Source organism: Ursus arctos, unplaced genomic scaffold, assembly GCF_023065955.2.
Source record: "Ursus arctos isolate Adak ecotype North America unplaced genomic scaffold, UrsArc2.0 scaffold_16, whole genome shotgun sequence".
Classification (NCBI taxonomy): domain Eukaryota; kingdom Metazoa; phylum Chordata; class Mammalia; order Carnivora; family Ursidae; genus Ursus; species Ursus arctos.
In genome coordinates, this window is record NW_026622830.1 from 20898812 (window position 1) to 20914896 (window position 16085).

Here is a 16085-nt window from a genome sequence, read left to right on the forward strand (position 1 = left end):
CAAAGAAAATTCCTAAAGGATAAGCACTCAATATCCTCAAGAAGACATTTTAAAACCAAGGTTCTCATTTATTCTTTTGCAAAGAGGAGCATTTTTAATTCACTATTAATTACCAAATACTGCAGAATGAAAAAACTGAGCCAGGTTTCAATTTTAAAATAGACTATTGTAATTTATGTTCCTGTACTGAGATTTCTCTTTGAACATTCCCATAACAATCATCATCAGTCAATGATATCAACTCTACAATCCAGAGAAATCTCTAAATGCACCAATGGATATTTATCTCAAATACAAATATATATTAATGCTACATTATTATTGAAAATATAAAGATGTCTGAATTCTGGATATGCAAAATTATGGCTCCCACAAAAACCATAATTCTTCTCTCTTATACATACTAAACGTAGTATTTCCTATTACTCTATATGGCATCATATATTAAACCATAAAAACCTCATGCACTATGTCTGAGTTACAGTTGCTTGGGGGAACATTACTGAATTTCCTGGCTTCTATGAACATAACTTCTCAACTGTAAAGTTACATCACTATCATTTTTGGCCCCAGTTTTCTTTTAAAAGAAATAAATAAGAATACAATCAGACAGTCCAAAACACTAAGTTTTCTCCAATGCTAAAATACCTGAAAAACTCAAGGCAAGCCTTATTATCAACCTTTACATACCTGAAAAACTAGTCCTTACTCTATTCCTCTCAGAAACCACTTGTTTCTTTTGAAATGCACACAGCATGTATAAATTCTGATACAGCAGGCATAAGATGTGACATTTTTAAAGGTAGCTACAGAAGAATAACCCAAGTTAAAAACAAGATTTTAAAAGCATGTAATAGTTTAAAATGACGACTTAAAGTATTCGTAAAATTAAATATGGATATCCTAAGTTGTATTAACCTTTTGGTAATAACCTAGTTTACATGGCTAAATGATGATAATATTTAATCTTTAACTATTCTAATTATTATTCAAAAGCATATCAAAAGTGTCAATAGTTACAATATTCTGTTGCTACAAAGGTATCATTATGGCAAAGGCTTTTCTTTTCTTAAAGCAAACCTTGTTCTGGGATGTTGCAACAAGTAAAACTACCAAGTCTATAATGCCATGAGTTAGTGGATTCAAAAGTATAACAGAACTTCAAGAAAGGAAATATGACTAAGCGAAGCTTTACAAATGCCATATATTTTATGTTAAAAAACCCAGAATTCATTATATAAAATGTCAATGTGGACAATTAAGACATGAAACATTTTTCAGTGCTGCAAACATGACAGCCAAGAGGCAAGAGAGCCAAAGTTTTCACTACTTACAATGCCAATTAATTTTCACCATCCTCAAACTTTGCAATGGGGATTTATTTAGGGTCAAACTTTATCCCTCTACATCCAGCATCCTGAAGCCAACATAAGTACCACGTGTGTAAAGGTGATATGACAAAGCCCAGAACACTTGAATACTCACACCCTCTACTCTAGTCCCAGGTGACAACTCACTTATTCAGATGTCTTTCCAATACGACATAATAGATCCTTTCACCCCCTACCTATGCTCATGCCAAATGGGATGGAATAGTTATTAGGCAAAATTTATACAACTAGTTGACCAAAAAATTCAACTTGTTTAGCTGGTTTTGACATCTAAAAAAGTTGGGGGAAAAAAAATAAAAGCCTATTTATCTGCATTCAGGCCAAAATAGAAAAGTATTACTGAAAAATATTCATCTAAGAGTATTTTACATGAAAATTCTCCATAAAGAAGGGAAGTTCTACCTAGGACAGAGCCCAAAGGGATAAGTTAAGAATTATTTCTAGAAAGTTGAAAGACAATAACCCACCAAGAATAAAAGTATTTAACCAAAGAATAATGATAATAATTTCCTTAAACCCTCTAAATATTTTGAAGGCGACTCAGAGATAGTCTATAAACATCTTAGGGAAAATGACTTGACCATAGATAGAAATGTCCATTTTAAAGACTCGGGGTGGGCCAGAATCTAAGGAGCTAGTCAATTTGAACATAGGGGCACAAAATCTTTTTCCACTTCAGTGTGGGCGCATTCTCAGTTCATGAAGGAAGCCTGGGTATTAGGAAGCTGTATCCTGATGCCTGGAAGAACATGCTCCACCTTGGCACTATCCAATATGGTAGCTACTAGCCACATATGGCTATTGAACACTTGAATTGTAACTAGCACAATTATTTAAAACTATAGTTCCTTAGTCACACATTTCAAGTGCTCAACAGCCACATGTGCCAAGTGACTACCTTGTTGGGTGTTATGGATATGAAACATTTCAGAGAAAGTTATATTAGGTAGTGCTGTTTGGATCCTCTGCTCAACCATGAAATGACGTTGGAGACGTCCTAACCTATTTTTAAGCTGTGTTAAAAGGCACCATGCTAAATGCTATGGGCATTACAAAGAAACAAGACCTAGTCCCTTCCTCTGAACACAAATCTGGTGAAAAAGACAGAAGTAGGAAGAATGAAACAAATGCTAAATTAGTGTGGGATGGGGTGGGATATAGTGACTAATTCTAATCAACAAAAGGGCTATGGGTTTGGTTGGAGTCAGATGATCACCTTCACTTATTAAAGGGTACTGAGGCACTGGGTACTTGAAAGCACAAATTTTGGCATCAGAGGGCGCTGGGCTGATGCTCCAGCTATATGCTCCTAAACAAAGCACTTAATCTCTCCGTATCTTTACATTCCCATCTATAAAATGGGAGATAATAATGCTGGTCTCCTTAAAACATAAGTTCCATGAAATTAGGATCATATGAAATTAGGGTTAAAGGAGCTTCACAGATGAATGCACTCTCTAAATTATTATTTTCCATAACTCAAATAGGGTACAAGGAGGAGGATCTGGGGGCTCCAGGCTCTATCCCCCAACTGCCCAAAGGGGACCCCTATCTCAGAACAGCACATATTTGTGGAGCGGGGAATCTCTGCTAGAAGGCTATAACCGGGTCTCCTGAACGAATCTTGGATTTTGGTATCTGACAGCCTGATGCAGTCTAGCCTCACCAGTTCTAAGGCATTGAAAACACCATTTAACCACTTAGGTGGGATCTCCAGTTCACAGATAGTGGAAAACACATGTAAAGTTACTTCCTATACCAAACAGGGCCTACTACACAGAGGCTCCCCAAAGTGGCTCTAAGCTCCATTTCCTCAGCTTTCTGCTATGGAATCATAGAGAGTAACAGCTGTGAAGGTGCTTAGCCTTGCCCACCAGACTGTAAGCAACTCTTGAAGGCAAAGACCATGCCTCACATTGAGTAATCAGTAGCCCCATTTCACCATTATTTATGAAATGCCTATACTGTGCTTGACACCGTACTAGATGTTCATTGGGATTATCCTGTTTACTCCTTACCACAGCAAGTTGTTTGAGCCTCAGTTTTTCCTCATCTGCAAAGTTCCTACTCCAGAGAACTCTGAGAATTTAAAAAATGACAATGTATGTAAAGATATCAGTACTGCACCTGGCACATAATTAAAGGCACAGTAAATACCAGTTTTCATCACCTCCATTTTATAGGTAAGGAAACTGAGGGTCAGAGAGGCTAGGCTGCTGGGGTCAGTGAATGGCAAACTTAGGCTAAAATTCCAAGCAGATGGCCTCTGGAGTCAACATGTTATCAAGCATCCAACCCAGTGCCTGGCACATAACAGGCTGAGCTCAATGAATGCCTGTCAGATCCTGAGCAGGGTCTAGAATCAAGGAAAGATGCATGAGAAGAGAAGCCTGAGCGGTAAGGTCTAGGTAGTGTGGCCCCTTAACAGGTCCATAATGGAGGTAATACTACCCACTTCACAGAGCCGTTGTGAGGACTAAGTGTTAGGATATTCGTAAAGGTCTTAGCATAGTGACTGGCACAGAATAAGGCTCTGTGAGTGGCGGCCATCCTTGTCCTCGTTTTATAGATGAGAAAACAGAAGCAAAGAGAGATGAAGAAACTAGCCCAATATCACTCAGCTAATAAGTGGCTAAGCCAGGACTGGATATAGGCAGTCTTACTCCAGAGTCCTCTGGTTCTTACTCCAAATGCCCAGCAAAGCGCCCGGCACACGACAGCCTAGGGCAAGTGCCCTCTACAAGGCTGTCGAGATAATAATAGTCACAAGTGTCAGGAGTACCCCGCGGGGAAAAGGGCTGGATGAACTTGGAGTCTGGGAACCTCAGGCAAGCATCTTAAACCTTCCCGGGCCTCAGTTTCCTTCTCCGAGAAATGGGGTAACGCTGTCCTCAACCTCAGAAGCCCAATGAGAGGCTTGGAAAGCAAGCCTCAACTAAGAAGCTGGAGGAGCCTCGGGAGTGGGCTGGGGAGAGGTCAATCCGGGGGAGGGCCTAGGGGGCTGCACAGGGGGTGTTTACCTTTGCGGAGCTCGCGGTGCCACACAGAGACGATGGGTCCCGCGTGCTTGCGGTGGTGGATGAGCCACAGGGACAGGGTCTGCACGCTCTGTTGAGAGTTGCTCAGCTCCGAGAGCTTCTTCTCCAACGCCGATTCGGAGAAAGAGGACATGGTGGCGGCGGTGGGGCCCTGCAGGGAGCGGCCTGGGCCGCCCAGTGCGGCGGGAAGAGCGACCGCACGAGGCCGGGGCCTCACCTGACTGCCTGCGGGTCTCTTTACTGACTGACAGACCGCCAGGAGGGTAAGGAGGGGGAGGGGATGGGTCTCCGCAGTAACAGCCGCCCGCGCCGCCGCCACAAGATGGCCACCGACCTCTCACCCCGCCGCGAGCAGGGTCAAAGGGCAAGGGCCGGAGTAGCTGGGCACCAGGAGGTGTCAGAACTACAGAAAAATGCCCTTTCAGTGGCGGCGGCCTCCCTGAACTTCGCTCAGGGTACTCCGAAAGCGACAGACAGGGAGGAAAGCGCAGTTCGGCGGCCTCCGGAAGCCGCTTTGACCGCTCGCGCCCGCACGCAGGCGCAGTGAGGCTCACCGGGATCCCTTTCTCCCGCTCGGGCAGAACCTTTCTGGCGCCGTATGGCGCGCTAGTTAGACGTCACTACCGGCAGGGCGGAGGAGGCGGGAGAGTGAGGGAAAGGCTGGAAGACGAGGTAAGGGAAGAGTGGCGGGAGTAAGAGGGAACCAAGCAACGGGGAGCCCTTAGAGGGGAATCCCGAGGGGACAGTGATGCTGAGTGATCAGGACAGGGTACGGGAGGGGGGGCTTTCTCCCTCATCTGGCAGGCCTCAGGCCGCACGTTTCTCCGTACACGTCCTGCTCTCTGGCTGTCCCCCACCAAAAGCTTCCTTTTGGTTGTTCCAAGCCACCCACGTGCACTTTTCATGCTTTGGCTCTTGCTGTTCTTTCTCCAAAGGTGACGCCTCCCCTCCTTCTCACCTGGTGTGCTCCCACTCAACCTCCAGGACCACCCTTTAATGTCCTGTTCTGATGTTTAGTCTGTGACAGCGCCGCCATAAAACACACCGTTGTGCCCTTAATTTTGTTGCTTCTTTCAGGGGATTACATGTTGCCCTTGACCTCTGGGGGGTCTATTTGACTGTTTCTGAAATTTAAGCAATATGTTAACTTTTTTGAGGGTGGGGACAGGGAAGTCAATGGGTTCCATTGACCTCCTTTAAAACACTATTTGAGACTGTGACCTCTTTACCTATTTTTAAAAAGTTTTATATTCCAGTTACCAAATCATTAGAGAAATTTGCCTTTCCAACTGCTGTGGGGTTGGTAGTAGGGAGTTAGGTTATTGTAGACATAACAGTTTTAAAATTTCCTGATTATCGCGGAACTTAACCAGTTATGGGCAAACTCCAGAGACATTCTTCTAGTTGATGACTGCTGTTCCTCTCCCTGCACCGTATTGTAGTTCTTTGCTTAGATGCCTTCACTCCTCTTTCAGACTAGAATCATCATAATCATCATAATCGTAGCCAACATAGTGAGCAATTGCTATGGGCTAGACGTTGTTTTTACATAGTAACGCATTTAATCTTCATGGCAAAGCTATAAGGTAGTTATTATGTTGTTCTCATTTGGCAAATGAGGAAACGGGACAGAGAGGTTAGGCGACCTACCCAAGATCACATAACTAAGATTGGAGGGAAAGACTGTATCTTACCTATTTTTCTCATCCCGCCACCTTATTCATAGCTGAAATGCCCTAAAATTACACAGTCAATATCTAGTCATAATTGTAACCTAGGGCCTTTGAGTCCAAATCTAGACCATGTTTCTATATTAAGTAGCACTGTCATATACTGACCACTTATACCAAGTCACTTTGTATTAAGCACATTACATGCTTTGTTTCATTTAATCCTTACAACAGTTTTGTGGAATGAGGATTATTATCACTATTTGAAAGATGAGAAAATGTAAAACATGGGTGAGTAATCTGTCCAATATCACTTGGACATAGAAAATGACAGAGCTAGGAGTCAAATCAAGGTTATCTGATGTCTGATTCCAAAGTCTTTACTCCTGAGCCACTGATTCATTCTTTCAGCAAATGATTTTGAGCATTATGTCTCAGGCACTATTTTAAGGGGCACCTGGGTGGCGCGGTTGTTAAGCGTCTGCCTTCGGCTCAGGGCGTGATCCCAGTGTTCTGGCATCAAGCCCCACATCAGGCTTCTCCTCTGGGAGCCTGCTTCTTCCTCTCCCACTCCCCCTGCTTGTGTTACCTCTCTCGCTGGCTGTCTCTCTCCGTCAAATAAATAAATAAAATCTTTAAAAAAAACAAAACAAAAAACAAACACTATTTTAAGCAAAAAGAATCTATGTCCCCAGAAGCTTAAATTCTACAAGAGGAGATAGATTTAAAAAACATGCGAGTATAAAACAAGTCAGAAAATGATAACTACCTTGAATAAAAGTCAAGGAGGGTAAGGAGGCTGAGGGAATGCATTTGTGGGAGGATAGGAGTCTGTTATACATGCTGGTCAGAAAAAGCCTCACTGATAGGGTGACATTTGATCAGAGCCCCGAAAGAAATGAGAGAGCAAGCCTTATGCTGTATGATAGAATGTCGTTCCAGGCAGAGGGAAACCACATGCAATTGTTAAACCATTGTTAGCATTTTTGAGGAATAGCAAGAAGGATGGTAAGGCTGGAGTGATATGAACCAGAAGGCTGGAAATGAGCTCAGAAAAGTAGCCAGGGACCACATGACATGGACCATATCACGTGGGGACTTCTAAGCAATAGGAAGGATTTAGGATAATACTCTGAATGAAATGAGAGTTCACTGACTGCTTTTGAGCAAAAGAGGAGCATTGTGGCTGTTAAGCAGAGAATTGCAAGGCTGCAAGGGTGGAAGCAGGAAGAGCAGTTGAGCAGCTGTTGTAATAACCCAGGTGAAAGGATGACTCAGACCAGGGTGGAGGTGGTGAGAGAAGTCAGATTCCAGGGATAGGAATCTGGGGAGATTCTGTCTTTTAGAAGTAGAACAGGACTTGTTGACAAATTAGATACGAGATGTAAAACAAAGATGAGTCTATGTGGCCCCAAAGGTTTTAGCCTAAGCAACTATAAAAATGGAAGTTTGTATTTACTGCATTGCAGAAATAGCTGGTTTGGGGAGTAAAAGCAGGAGTTTAGATTTGTACATGTCCAGATGGAAATGCCTATCCAGGTAGAGGCTTCTCTCATAGGCAGTTGGATTTATGAGTCTGGAGTTCAAGGAAGAGATCTGATAGAGACAGAGATATAAATGTGGGAGTCATAAGGGGGAATAAGTGTAGAAGAAAGGTTGGGGCACCTGAGTGGCTCAGTCCATTCAGGCTCAGGTCATGATCCCAAGGCCCTGGGATCTAGCCACCAACCCCACCACCACGTAGGGCTTCCTTCTCAGCAGGGAGCCTGCTTCTCTCCCTCTGCCCGTCCTCTCTGCTCGTGCACGTGTTCTTTCTCTCTCTCTCAAATAAATAAATAAATAAACAGAAAGAAAGAAGAGAGGCCCAGTGACTGAGTCCTCAAAGACTTCAACATTTAGAAATCTAAGAGATGAGATGATACAATCATGTGATTTTCTTCTTTAGTCCATTAATATTAATTACACTGATTGATTTTTCAAATATTGAGTCAGCCTTCCATCCCTAGCATAAATCCTACTTTCTCATGGCAGTTAATTCTTTTCACATGCTACCAAATTATATTTTATAATACTTTGTTTAGGATTTTTGCATCTATGTTCATGAAGGAAATTGGTCTGTAGTTTTTTTATTTACGTATTGTCTTTGTTGGGTTTTGGTATCGGTAATACTAGCTTCGTAAAATAGGTTGGAAAGATTTCCTTCTTTTTCTAGAAGATTGTGTAGAATTGATGTTAATTCCTTAAATGGTTGGTAGAAGTTCCCAGTGAAACCATCCAGGCCTGCAGATTGGTTTTCTTTTTCTTTTTTGAGTTTTTAACTGACAAATTCAGTTTTCTTAAAAGTTATAAGGCTGGTCAAATAATTGTTTTCATATTACATGAGCTATAGTAGTTTTTGAGGAATTCGCCATTTCATCTAAGTTGTCAGCTATATGTGTGCGAAGTTATTTGTGGTATTCCTGTATTATCCTTTGATACCTGTCTGTCTTTCCCTCTTGTCAGTCTTGCTAGAAGTTTGTCAATTTTATTGGTCTTTTCAAAGAACCAGTGCTTTGTTTCATTGATTTTTCTCTACTTTCTGTTTTCAATTTCATTGATTTCTACTCAGCTCTTTATTATTTCCTTCCTTCTGCTTGCTTTGGTTTTATTTTGCTCCTCTTTTTCTAGGTTCTTAAGGTGGGGGTTTAGATGATTGATTTGAGACCTTTCTCCTTTTCTAACATATGTATTAACTATATAAATTTCCCTCTTAGCATGGCTGTAGCTGTCTCCCGCAAATTTTGATACATTGTATTTTTGTTTTCATTCATTTCTATGTATCTTTTAAAATTTCCCTTGAGATTTCCTTTTTGATCCATGGGTTATTTAGAAATGTGTTGCTTAGTTTCCAGGTGTTTGGAGATTCTCCTGTTATCCCTCTGTTACAAGATTTCTAGTTTGAAATTGGGGAAGGTACTGTATTCTGTATGTCATGGCCCAGGATATGATCTATCTTGGTGTATGTTCTGTGGGCACTTGAAGGGGTATTCTTCTGTTGTGGATTAGATGTTCTTTAAATGTTGATCAGATCCTGTTGGTTGATGGTGTTGTTGAGTCCTTCTGTTATCCTTGCTGATTTTCTACCTGTTCTATCAATTGTTGAGAGAAGAATGTTGAAGTCACCACCTGTACTTGTGGTGACCACCCATACTTCTCTTCAGTTTTAATGCATTTTTGCTTCACACATTTTGTGGTTTTTTGTATTTAGGTTTTGTGTCTTGACATAATCCATTTAGTATTGCTATGTCTTCTTGATGGGTTTACCCTTTAATGATTATAGAATGTCCTTTTCTATCTCTGGCAATTTTCTTTGCTCTGAAGTCTATCTCATGTTAATATAGCCACTCTTGCTTGCATTTGATTAATGTTTGCTTGATAATATCTTTCTGTCTGTCCTTTTACTTTCAAACTACCTATATAATTATATTTGAAGTGAGTTTCTTGTAGACAACATAGAGTTAGGTCATATTTTGTAATCCACTCTGATAATTTCTATTTTTTCGTTGGTATATTCAGACCTTCTATATTTAATATAATTATTGGTATGTTAGAGCTTAATCTTCCATTTTATTTTTTGTTTTCTGTTTGTTATGCTTTTGTTTCTCTATTTTCTTTTTCCAGCTTTCTTATAGGTTACTTGAACATTTTTTAGAATTCCATTTTATTATCTGTAGTATTTCTGAATGTATCTCTTTGGAACCATTTTAATGATTCTCGGTATTACATTATTTGCACACAACTTATCTTTACCACTACTAATGAAGTATGACAACCTTACTTCCCTTTATGTCTCCTTACCCTCCCCTATTTATAATGTAGTTGTCTTAAATCTTTTCTCTACATATACATTTAGATCCAAATCAGACAGTAATGTAACTTTTACTTGAACTGTCAAACACAATTTAGAAAACTCAAAAGAATAAGGAAATTCTATTATATTTATACATACCTTCACTTACCATGTTTTCTTCCTCTTTGACATTCCAATATTCCTGTTTTTTAATGTCTCCTTTCTGTTTAAAGAATTTCCTTTAGCCATATTTTTAGAGCAGGCCTGCTGGTGATAAATTCTCTTAGTTTTCCTTTATCTGAAACTGTCCCAATTTCCACTTCATTCCTGATGAACATTTTTGCTGGGTATAGGATTCTGTCTTAACGGTTCTTTTTATTTTTCCCCAGCACCTGAAGGTTACTGTGCCGCTTTCTTCTGGCATACATGGTTTCTGATGAGAAATCCATTGTCATTCCAGTTGTTTTCCTCTATAAGCAAGGTATCATTTTTCTCTGGCTGCTTTCAAGATTTTTTTTTTGTCACTCGTTTTCAGAAATTTAATTATGATGTCATTATAATTGGTGTAAATCTCCTTGGGTTTATCCTGTTTGGGGTTTGCTAAGCTTCTTGAGTATATAAATTTATGTTTCTTGCCAGATTTGGGGGGTTTTCAACCATTATTTCTTTGAGTACTTTTTCAGACCCACCCTTTTCCTTCTCTTTTTCTGGAACTCTTAGATCTTTTGTTATGGTCCTATGGGTCCCTGAGGCTCTTTTCAGTCTATTTTCTTTCAGTTGCTCAGATTAGGTAATTTCTGTTCTTCAGTTTTGCAGCTCATAGGTTCTTTCCTGTGTCCTCTCCATTCTGCCTTTGAGCTCATCTACTGACCTTTTTGTTATTGAATTTTTCAGTTCTAAAATTTCCATTTTTTCTTTCTATCTCCTGTTTCTTTGCTGAGGCTTTCTATTCTTTCTTTTGCTTCAGGCAAGTTCATAAGTGCTCCTTGAAGCATTTTAATCATGGATGCCTTAATAACGTTGTCAGATAATTCTCACATCTCTGTCATCGCAGTGTTTGATGTATTGATTGTCTTTTTCCTTTCAGTTTGAGATAGATCTTCCTGGTTCTTGGTATGATGAATGATTTTTGATTGGACATTTTTGCATTATGTTCTGACACTCTGGATCTTAATTAAGTCTTCTGTTTTAGCTGGCTTTCTCTGACACCGCTCTGGCAGGAAAACCAAGTGTAGTATAGGTAGAAGTCCAGAGTCTTCATTCAGCCTCCTTTGACACCCAAGGGGAAAGTTCCAGCTCCCCACTTGGTATCCACAGCACTGCAGTAAGGGTGTCCTCATTATCACAGGACAGTAGTGAAAGTCCTAACTGTCCGCTAGGCCTCCTCTGACACTACCCCAATGGTGAGGGAAAAGAGTGTATATTCTTGATGTACACCCTTTTCTAAGTTAAGAACCACTTTTCTAGAATGTACTGCCTACCAGAAAACTTCTTGCCTAGTAGAAGGTATAGGCACATAGTATTAGTGTTTTTACAAGGCACGATTTCACAAATATTCTGAAGAGGACATCTGTAAATGAAATGAGCCTGAAGTAATTTCGGGAAGGATTTATGGGAAGTCCCCTTGATTCCCCTCCTCCACCTCTATTTTGTATACTTCTTAGTGCTCTGTTGTATAATCCTTCCTTGCAGGGCTAGACCCTCCAGTTAACATTGTATCTCCCTTTCCTTGTCAAGAACTTAGCACAGTGCATGGCACATAGTATGTGCTAAAGGAAACGTTTCTAGGTAGAAAGAAGAATGAGTTGGAAGCTACAAAATTTCAGGTATACTGGAGGTTTAATGTTTATCCAGCTTCTTTTACTCATTTATGAAACAAACAGGGAGTGGGAACTGCTTGGCAGACACCATACCAGATGCTGGGAAAAATCGCCAAGTAAAGCTGTAACGCGAGAAAAGTATACTGTTCAGTTGGAGAGGTGCACAAATAAACCAGTCACTTTCACCCAAGGCAGTAGTCCTCCCGCACACTCTGCACGCTACTGCTGGGCGGATCCTGAACAGTACTCCTTTCATCACCTGGTTCTTATTCTTCAGAAGACAGAGTTTGTGTACAATGTGTACAGTGTGGGATTCCCATGCCTGGCTGGTCATCAGACTGACCTTGCAAACTTTCAAAATAGATTCACAAGTGTACCTACCATCTCCCCCACCCCAAAATAGATTCTGATTCAGTAGCTCGGGTGTGGGGCCCAGGAATCTGTTCTTACGTTGTTCCCCCTTGATTCTGATAAACAGACTGGGGGAACCTCTGGCATAGTGGAAAGTGTGCATACAGCCTTTGGAGTCCGACGGGCTTGAGGTGAATTCCAGCTCTGACATAGCTTACTGTGTGACCCAGCATCACTTCACCTTTCTGAGCCTTGTGTCACTCAGCTGGTGTTTGAGGAATTTTTATGTACATAAAATACCTAGTACATGCCTGGCATTTGGTGAGGTATTTTTCAACAAATATTAATTCTCTTCCTTCTGTTCAAGAACTTGTATTGGCAATTCTTATGTCTGAACTCTTGTCTTTGGAATCTAAACCCAGTCTTTGTATCCATATGCTGATTATTCAAAGTTAGAACTTTTGGAGAAAAGTCTTTTGTACCAAGTTTATGTTATATTGAAGAAATTGTAATCCATGTAAATCACATAGCCAGGTGTAGAGTGAGGACTCGAATGCAGATAGTTACATGTGTGTTCTTATTCTGTCCCTGTCCTAAAAACAGCCTAAAAGTAGCCTAGCCAAAGTCTAGAGCTATGATTGCCCCTTAAGAATGAATCTAACTAGATCCTCCCATAAAGGATGATGTCAACTACCTGTAGTAATTACCCCAAGAGAAGAAGAGTATGGCAGTTTTTACCCAGAATTCAGTTCAGGCATAGCTGATATTAAAACTCTACCAACAAGAGAACCAGACATTAGAATATGGCTGTTGACTCAACAGGCATTTATTGAATACCTGCTGTGTGCCAGAAGCAATAAACAAACCTGTCAATTATCACTCTTCTAGAGCCTATAGTCTAGTGAGAAGAGAGAGACAAAAAATAAACAGATAATCTAGTTTGATGGATGGTGCTAAGTGCTATGGAGGAAAACTTTAAAGTCAGGGAGAGGAGATGGGGAGTGCCAGGGTGGGGAAGAGTGAGGATGGATTACAGTTTTAAAAAGGAGTGATCAGAGAAGGCTCACTCAGAATTCATGTTTGAGCAAAGCCCTAAAAGCGATGAGAGAGTAAGTCATGAGGATATATGGTGGAAGGGCAAGTGCAAAGGCCCAGTGATGAGAATGTCAGCGCTGGGTGAAGTGTGGCTCACTTGCTGTGATGGCATCTCTGTCTTGTCTCTAGATTTATAAATAAGATGCTTTGACTTTTCTTTCTCCTGGCCTTTGCTTGGAACAGCTGTTTTACCTTGAGCAGCCTTCCTGTACAGCCCCAAACATGTAATCCCCGAATTCCAATACAAATCCCCCTCCCTCCATGAACACTTCACTGTTGATGTTCACTCTTTTTCCAGATGTCTTTTGGACTTCTTTCTTTTTTTCTCCCTTTTTCACTTCCTGATTGTATGATATAGTAAGTGCCTTGTGATCTACCATCTTATCCTTTAAGTGTCTATAAGGTATAGCACCTTATCCTGTGCAGATTACCCCATTTGTCTTCACCACCTGTACGCCATGGCCTAGAGATGGTCCCTAGCCCATCCCTGTGACGAGGCAGAGAGAGAAGGGGAGAATGGGGAGAAGCTGTGGGAGGAACGGGCTCACCCATGTACTATGATTGCAGATCTCTTCCCTTGCCTCTCCAGTGACTGCTTTCCGTGACCACAGTCTGGGTATGCTGAGCTAGGAAAGGTGTAGTTGGCCATCAGCAATTGAGAACTGGTTATTCAGGCTTATGTTTATTCAGTCACCGTCTGCCACAGTTGAACTCTGGGTGGGTTTCTCTACTCAGCCAGAGAATCCACTCTTTCTGAATGTCTCGTCCCAGTGGGCCAGAACGCCCCTGGTGCCGTCAGTTATAGAAACATCAGACTTTGCAGCACCACTTTAAATAATCAGGGTTGCATTTTATAGGAATAGAATCTGGGACTCCCAAGTCTCTAAATCTCTAAACAATTCCTTTTGTAATTGACATATTGTCACACAAGTGTGATTTCATGGCCATCCCATAAAGGTATATGATTGCCTTTTATAGTCATATCAAAGTAGCAATTTGGTATACTCTCTTCCTTACAAAAAGCTGGTTTATATATTTCTGAGTCTATAACCTGTTCTTTTGAAGATCTCCAATTGCAGTAAATCTTCATCTGTATAATACTCCATTGAGAGAATATACCACAATTTATCCATTCTACTGGAGATGGGCATTCAGGTGTTTTCCGTGCAGGGGCAATTGTGGATAGTGTATTCTTGAACATACCTTTTGGTACATATATATATATTTTTAAAGATTCTATTTATTTATTTGACAGAGATAGAGACAGCCAGCGAGAGAGGGAACACAAGCAGGGGAAGTGGGAGAGGAAGAAGCAGGCTCATAGCGGAGGAGCCTGATGTGGGGCTCGATCCCATAACGCCGGGATCACGCCCTGAGCCGAAGGCAGACGCTTAACCGCTGTGCCACCCAGGCGCCCCGTTTTGGTATATTTTATGTATGCATTTCTGTTGGTTCTGTTGGGTGATTATCAAAGAGTGGAATTACTAGGTCAAAGAGCATACATATGTTTACCTTTAGAATAATAGATCCTGCCAAAGAGTTTTCCAAGGCAGTTGTACCAATTTATACTCCTACTAGCATTGAATGGGAGTTCTAGTTGCTTCATTTCCTTGCTAAGACCTAGCATTTACTTTGTCTTTTTTTTTTTCTCCTGTTTTTCAGCTTAGCCCTTCTGGTGGGTGTGTAATGATATTTTATTGAGGTTTTTAAATTGCATTTTCCTGACTAATGATGTTGAGTGTCTTTTTTCATGTTAATTAGCCATTTGGACATCCTCTTTTTTGATGTGTCTGCTCAAGTCCTTTTCCATGTTTTTGCTGGGTTGTCTTCTTAATGATATATGGAAAATCTTATATTATCAATATGAGTGTTTTGTCAGATATATAGCAGACATCTTTCCTCCCTTTATGGGATGTCCTTTCACTGTCTTAATGGTGTCTTTTGAGGAATAGAAGTTCTTAATTCTAATGTAATCCAATTTTATCTTTCTTTTTTTTTTTTATGGTTAGCCCTTTTCTGTATCCTGTAAGAAATCTTTGCCTACCCCAAGATCACAAAGATGCTCTTCTCTGTTTTCTTACATTTTCTTTACATTTCACATTTAAATCCAGTGTCAGATGGAATCAGTATATACATATTTTTTCATATGGATAGCCAGATGACACAGCACCTTCTATTAAAAAGACTCTTCTTTCCACCAGGTCATTTCAGCTTTGCCTTTGTGAGGTACGTGGATCTGTGAGGGGGCTAGTCTGTTCCATTGGTCTGTTTGTCATTCTTTAAGCTAATAATGCACTGACTTTACTTATTGTACGTGTACAGTAAATCTTGAAATCAGATGGTTTAAGAACTTATATATACTACCACAACTTACTGATCTAATTTCTCTTCTTCACGTTTGGAGCTCCATTGTCTCAGTCGGCCAAGTGTCTGCCTTCAGCTCAGGTCATGATCCCGGAGTCCCAGGATCAAGCCCCACGTCAGACTCCCTGAACAGTGGGGAGTCTGCTTCTCCTGTGCCCCTCACCTCACCTGTGCTCTTTCTCTCTCGCTCTATCAAATAATAAAATCTTACCAAAAAAAAAAAAAAAGATTGTCTTTGCTATTTGAGGCACTTTGCATTCCCATTTCAATTTTAGAGTTATCTTGTTACTTTCTACAAAAATCCTGTTGGGATTTTGATGACTATACCAATGGTTTTCATCCAAGGGCCATTTTTGCTTTCTGCCAGGCATTTGACAGTGTCCGGAGAAATTTTTGGTTGTTGCACCTGGGGCAGTGCTACTGGCATCTGGGGGACAGAGGCCAAAGATGCTAGTAAATATCTTACAATGCATAGGACAGCCTACCGCTAACAAATAATTATTAAACCCAAAATGTCAAGGTGCCAC

The 16085-nt window shown here is 40.8% G+C and overlaps 2 protein-coding genes across 4 annotated transcripts in view; one reads left to right on the forward strand and one right to left on the reverse strand.

The window, feature by feature from the left end:
* Positions 1–5022, reverse strand: part of RPRD1B (regulation of nuclear pre-mRNA domain containing 1B) — a 60473-nt gene extending 55451 nt beyond the window's left edge. Inside the window, exon 1 of one of the 2 annotated variants that reach the window (XR_006410003.3) lies at positions 4412–4966. Coding sequence is in view for 1 of the 2 variants with exons in the window: in XM_026503485.4 (XP_026359270.1) it covers positions 4412–4562 (151 nt within the window). In the remaining variant the exon portion in view is untranslated. Of the gene's footprint in view, positions 1–4411 lie in introns of both variants that reach the window. The other variant, XM_026503485.4, reaches the window with a different exon arrangement.
* Positions 5020–16085, forward strand: part of TTI1 (TELO2 interacting protein 1) — a 44439-nt gene continuing 33373 nt past the window's right edge. The window contains exon 1 of one of the 2 annotated variants that reach the window (XM_026503483.4): positions 5020–5101. The gene's annotated coding sequence lies outside the window, so the exon portion shown is untranslated. The remainder of the gene's footprint in view (positions 5102–16085) is intronic. The other variant, XM_057312529.1, reaches the window with a different exon arrangement.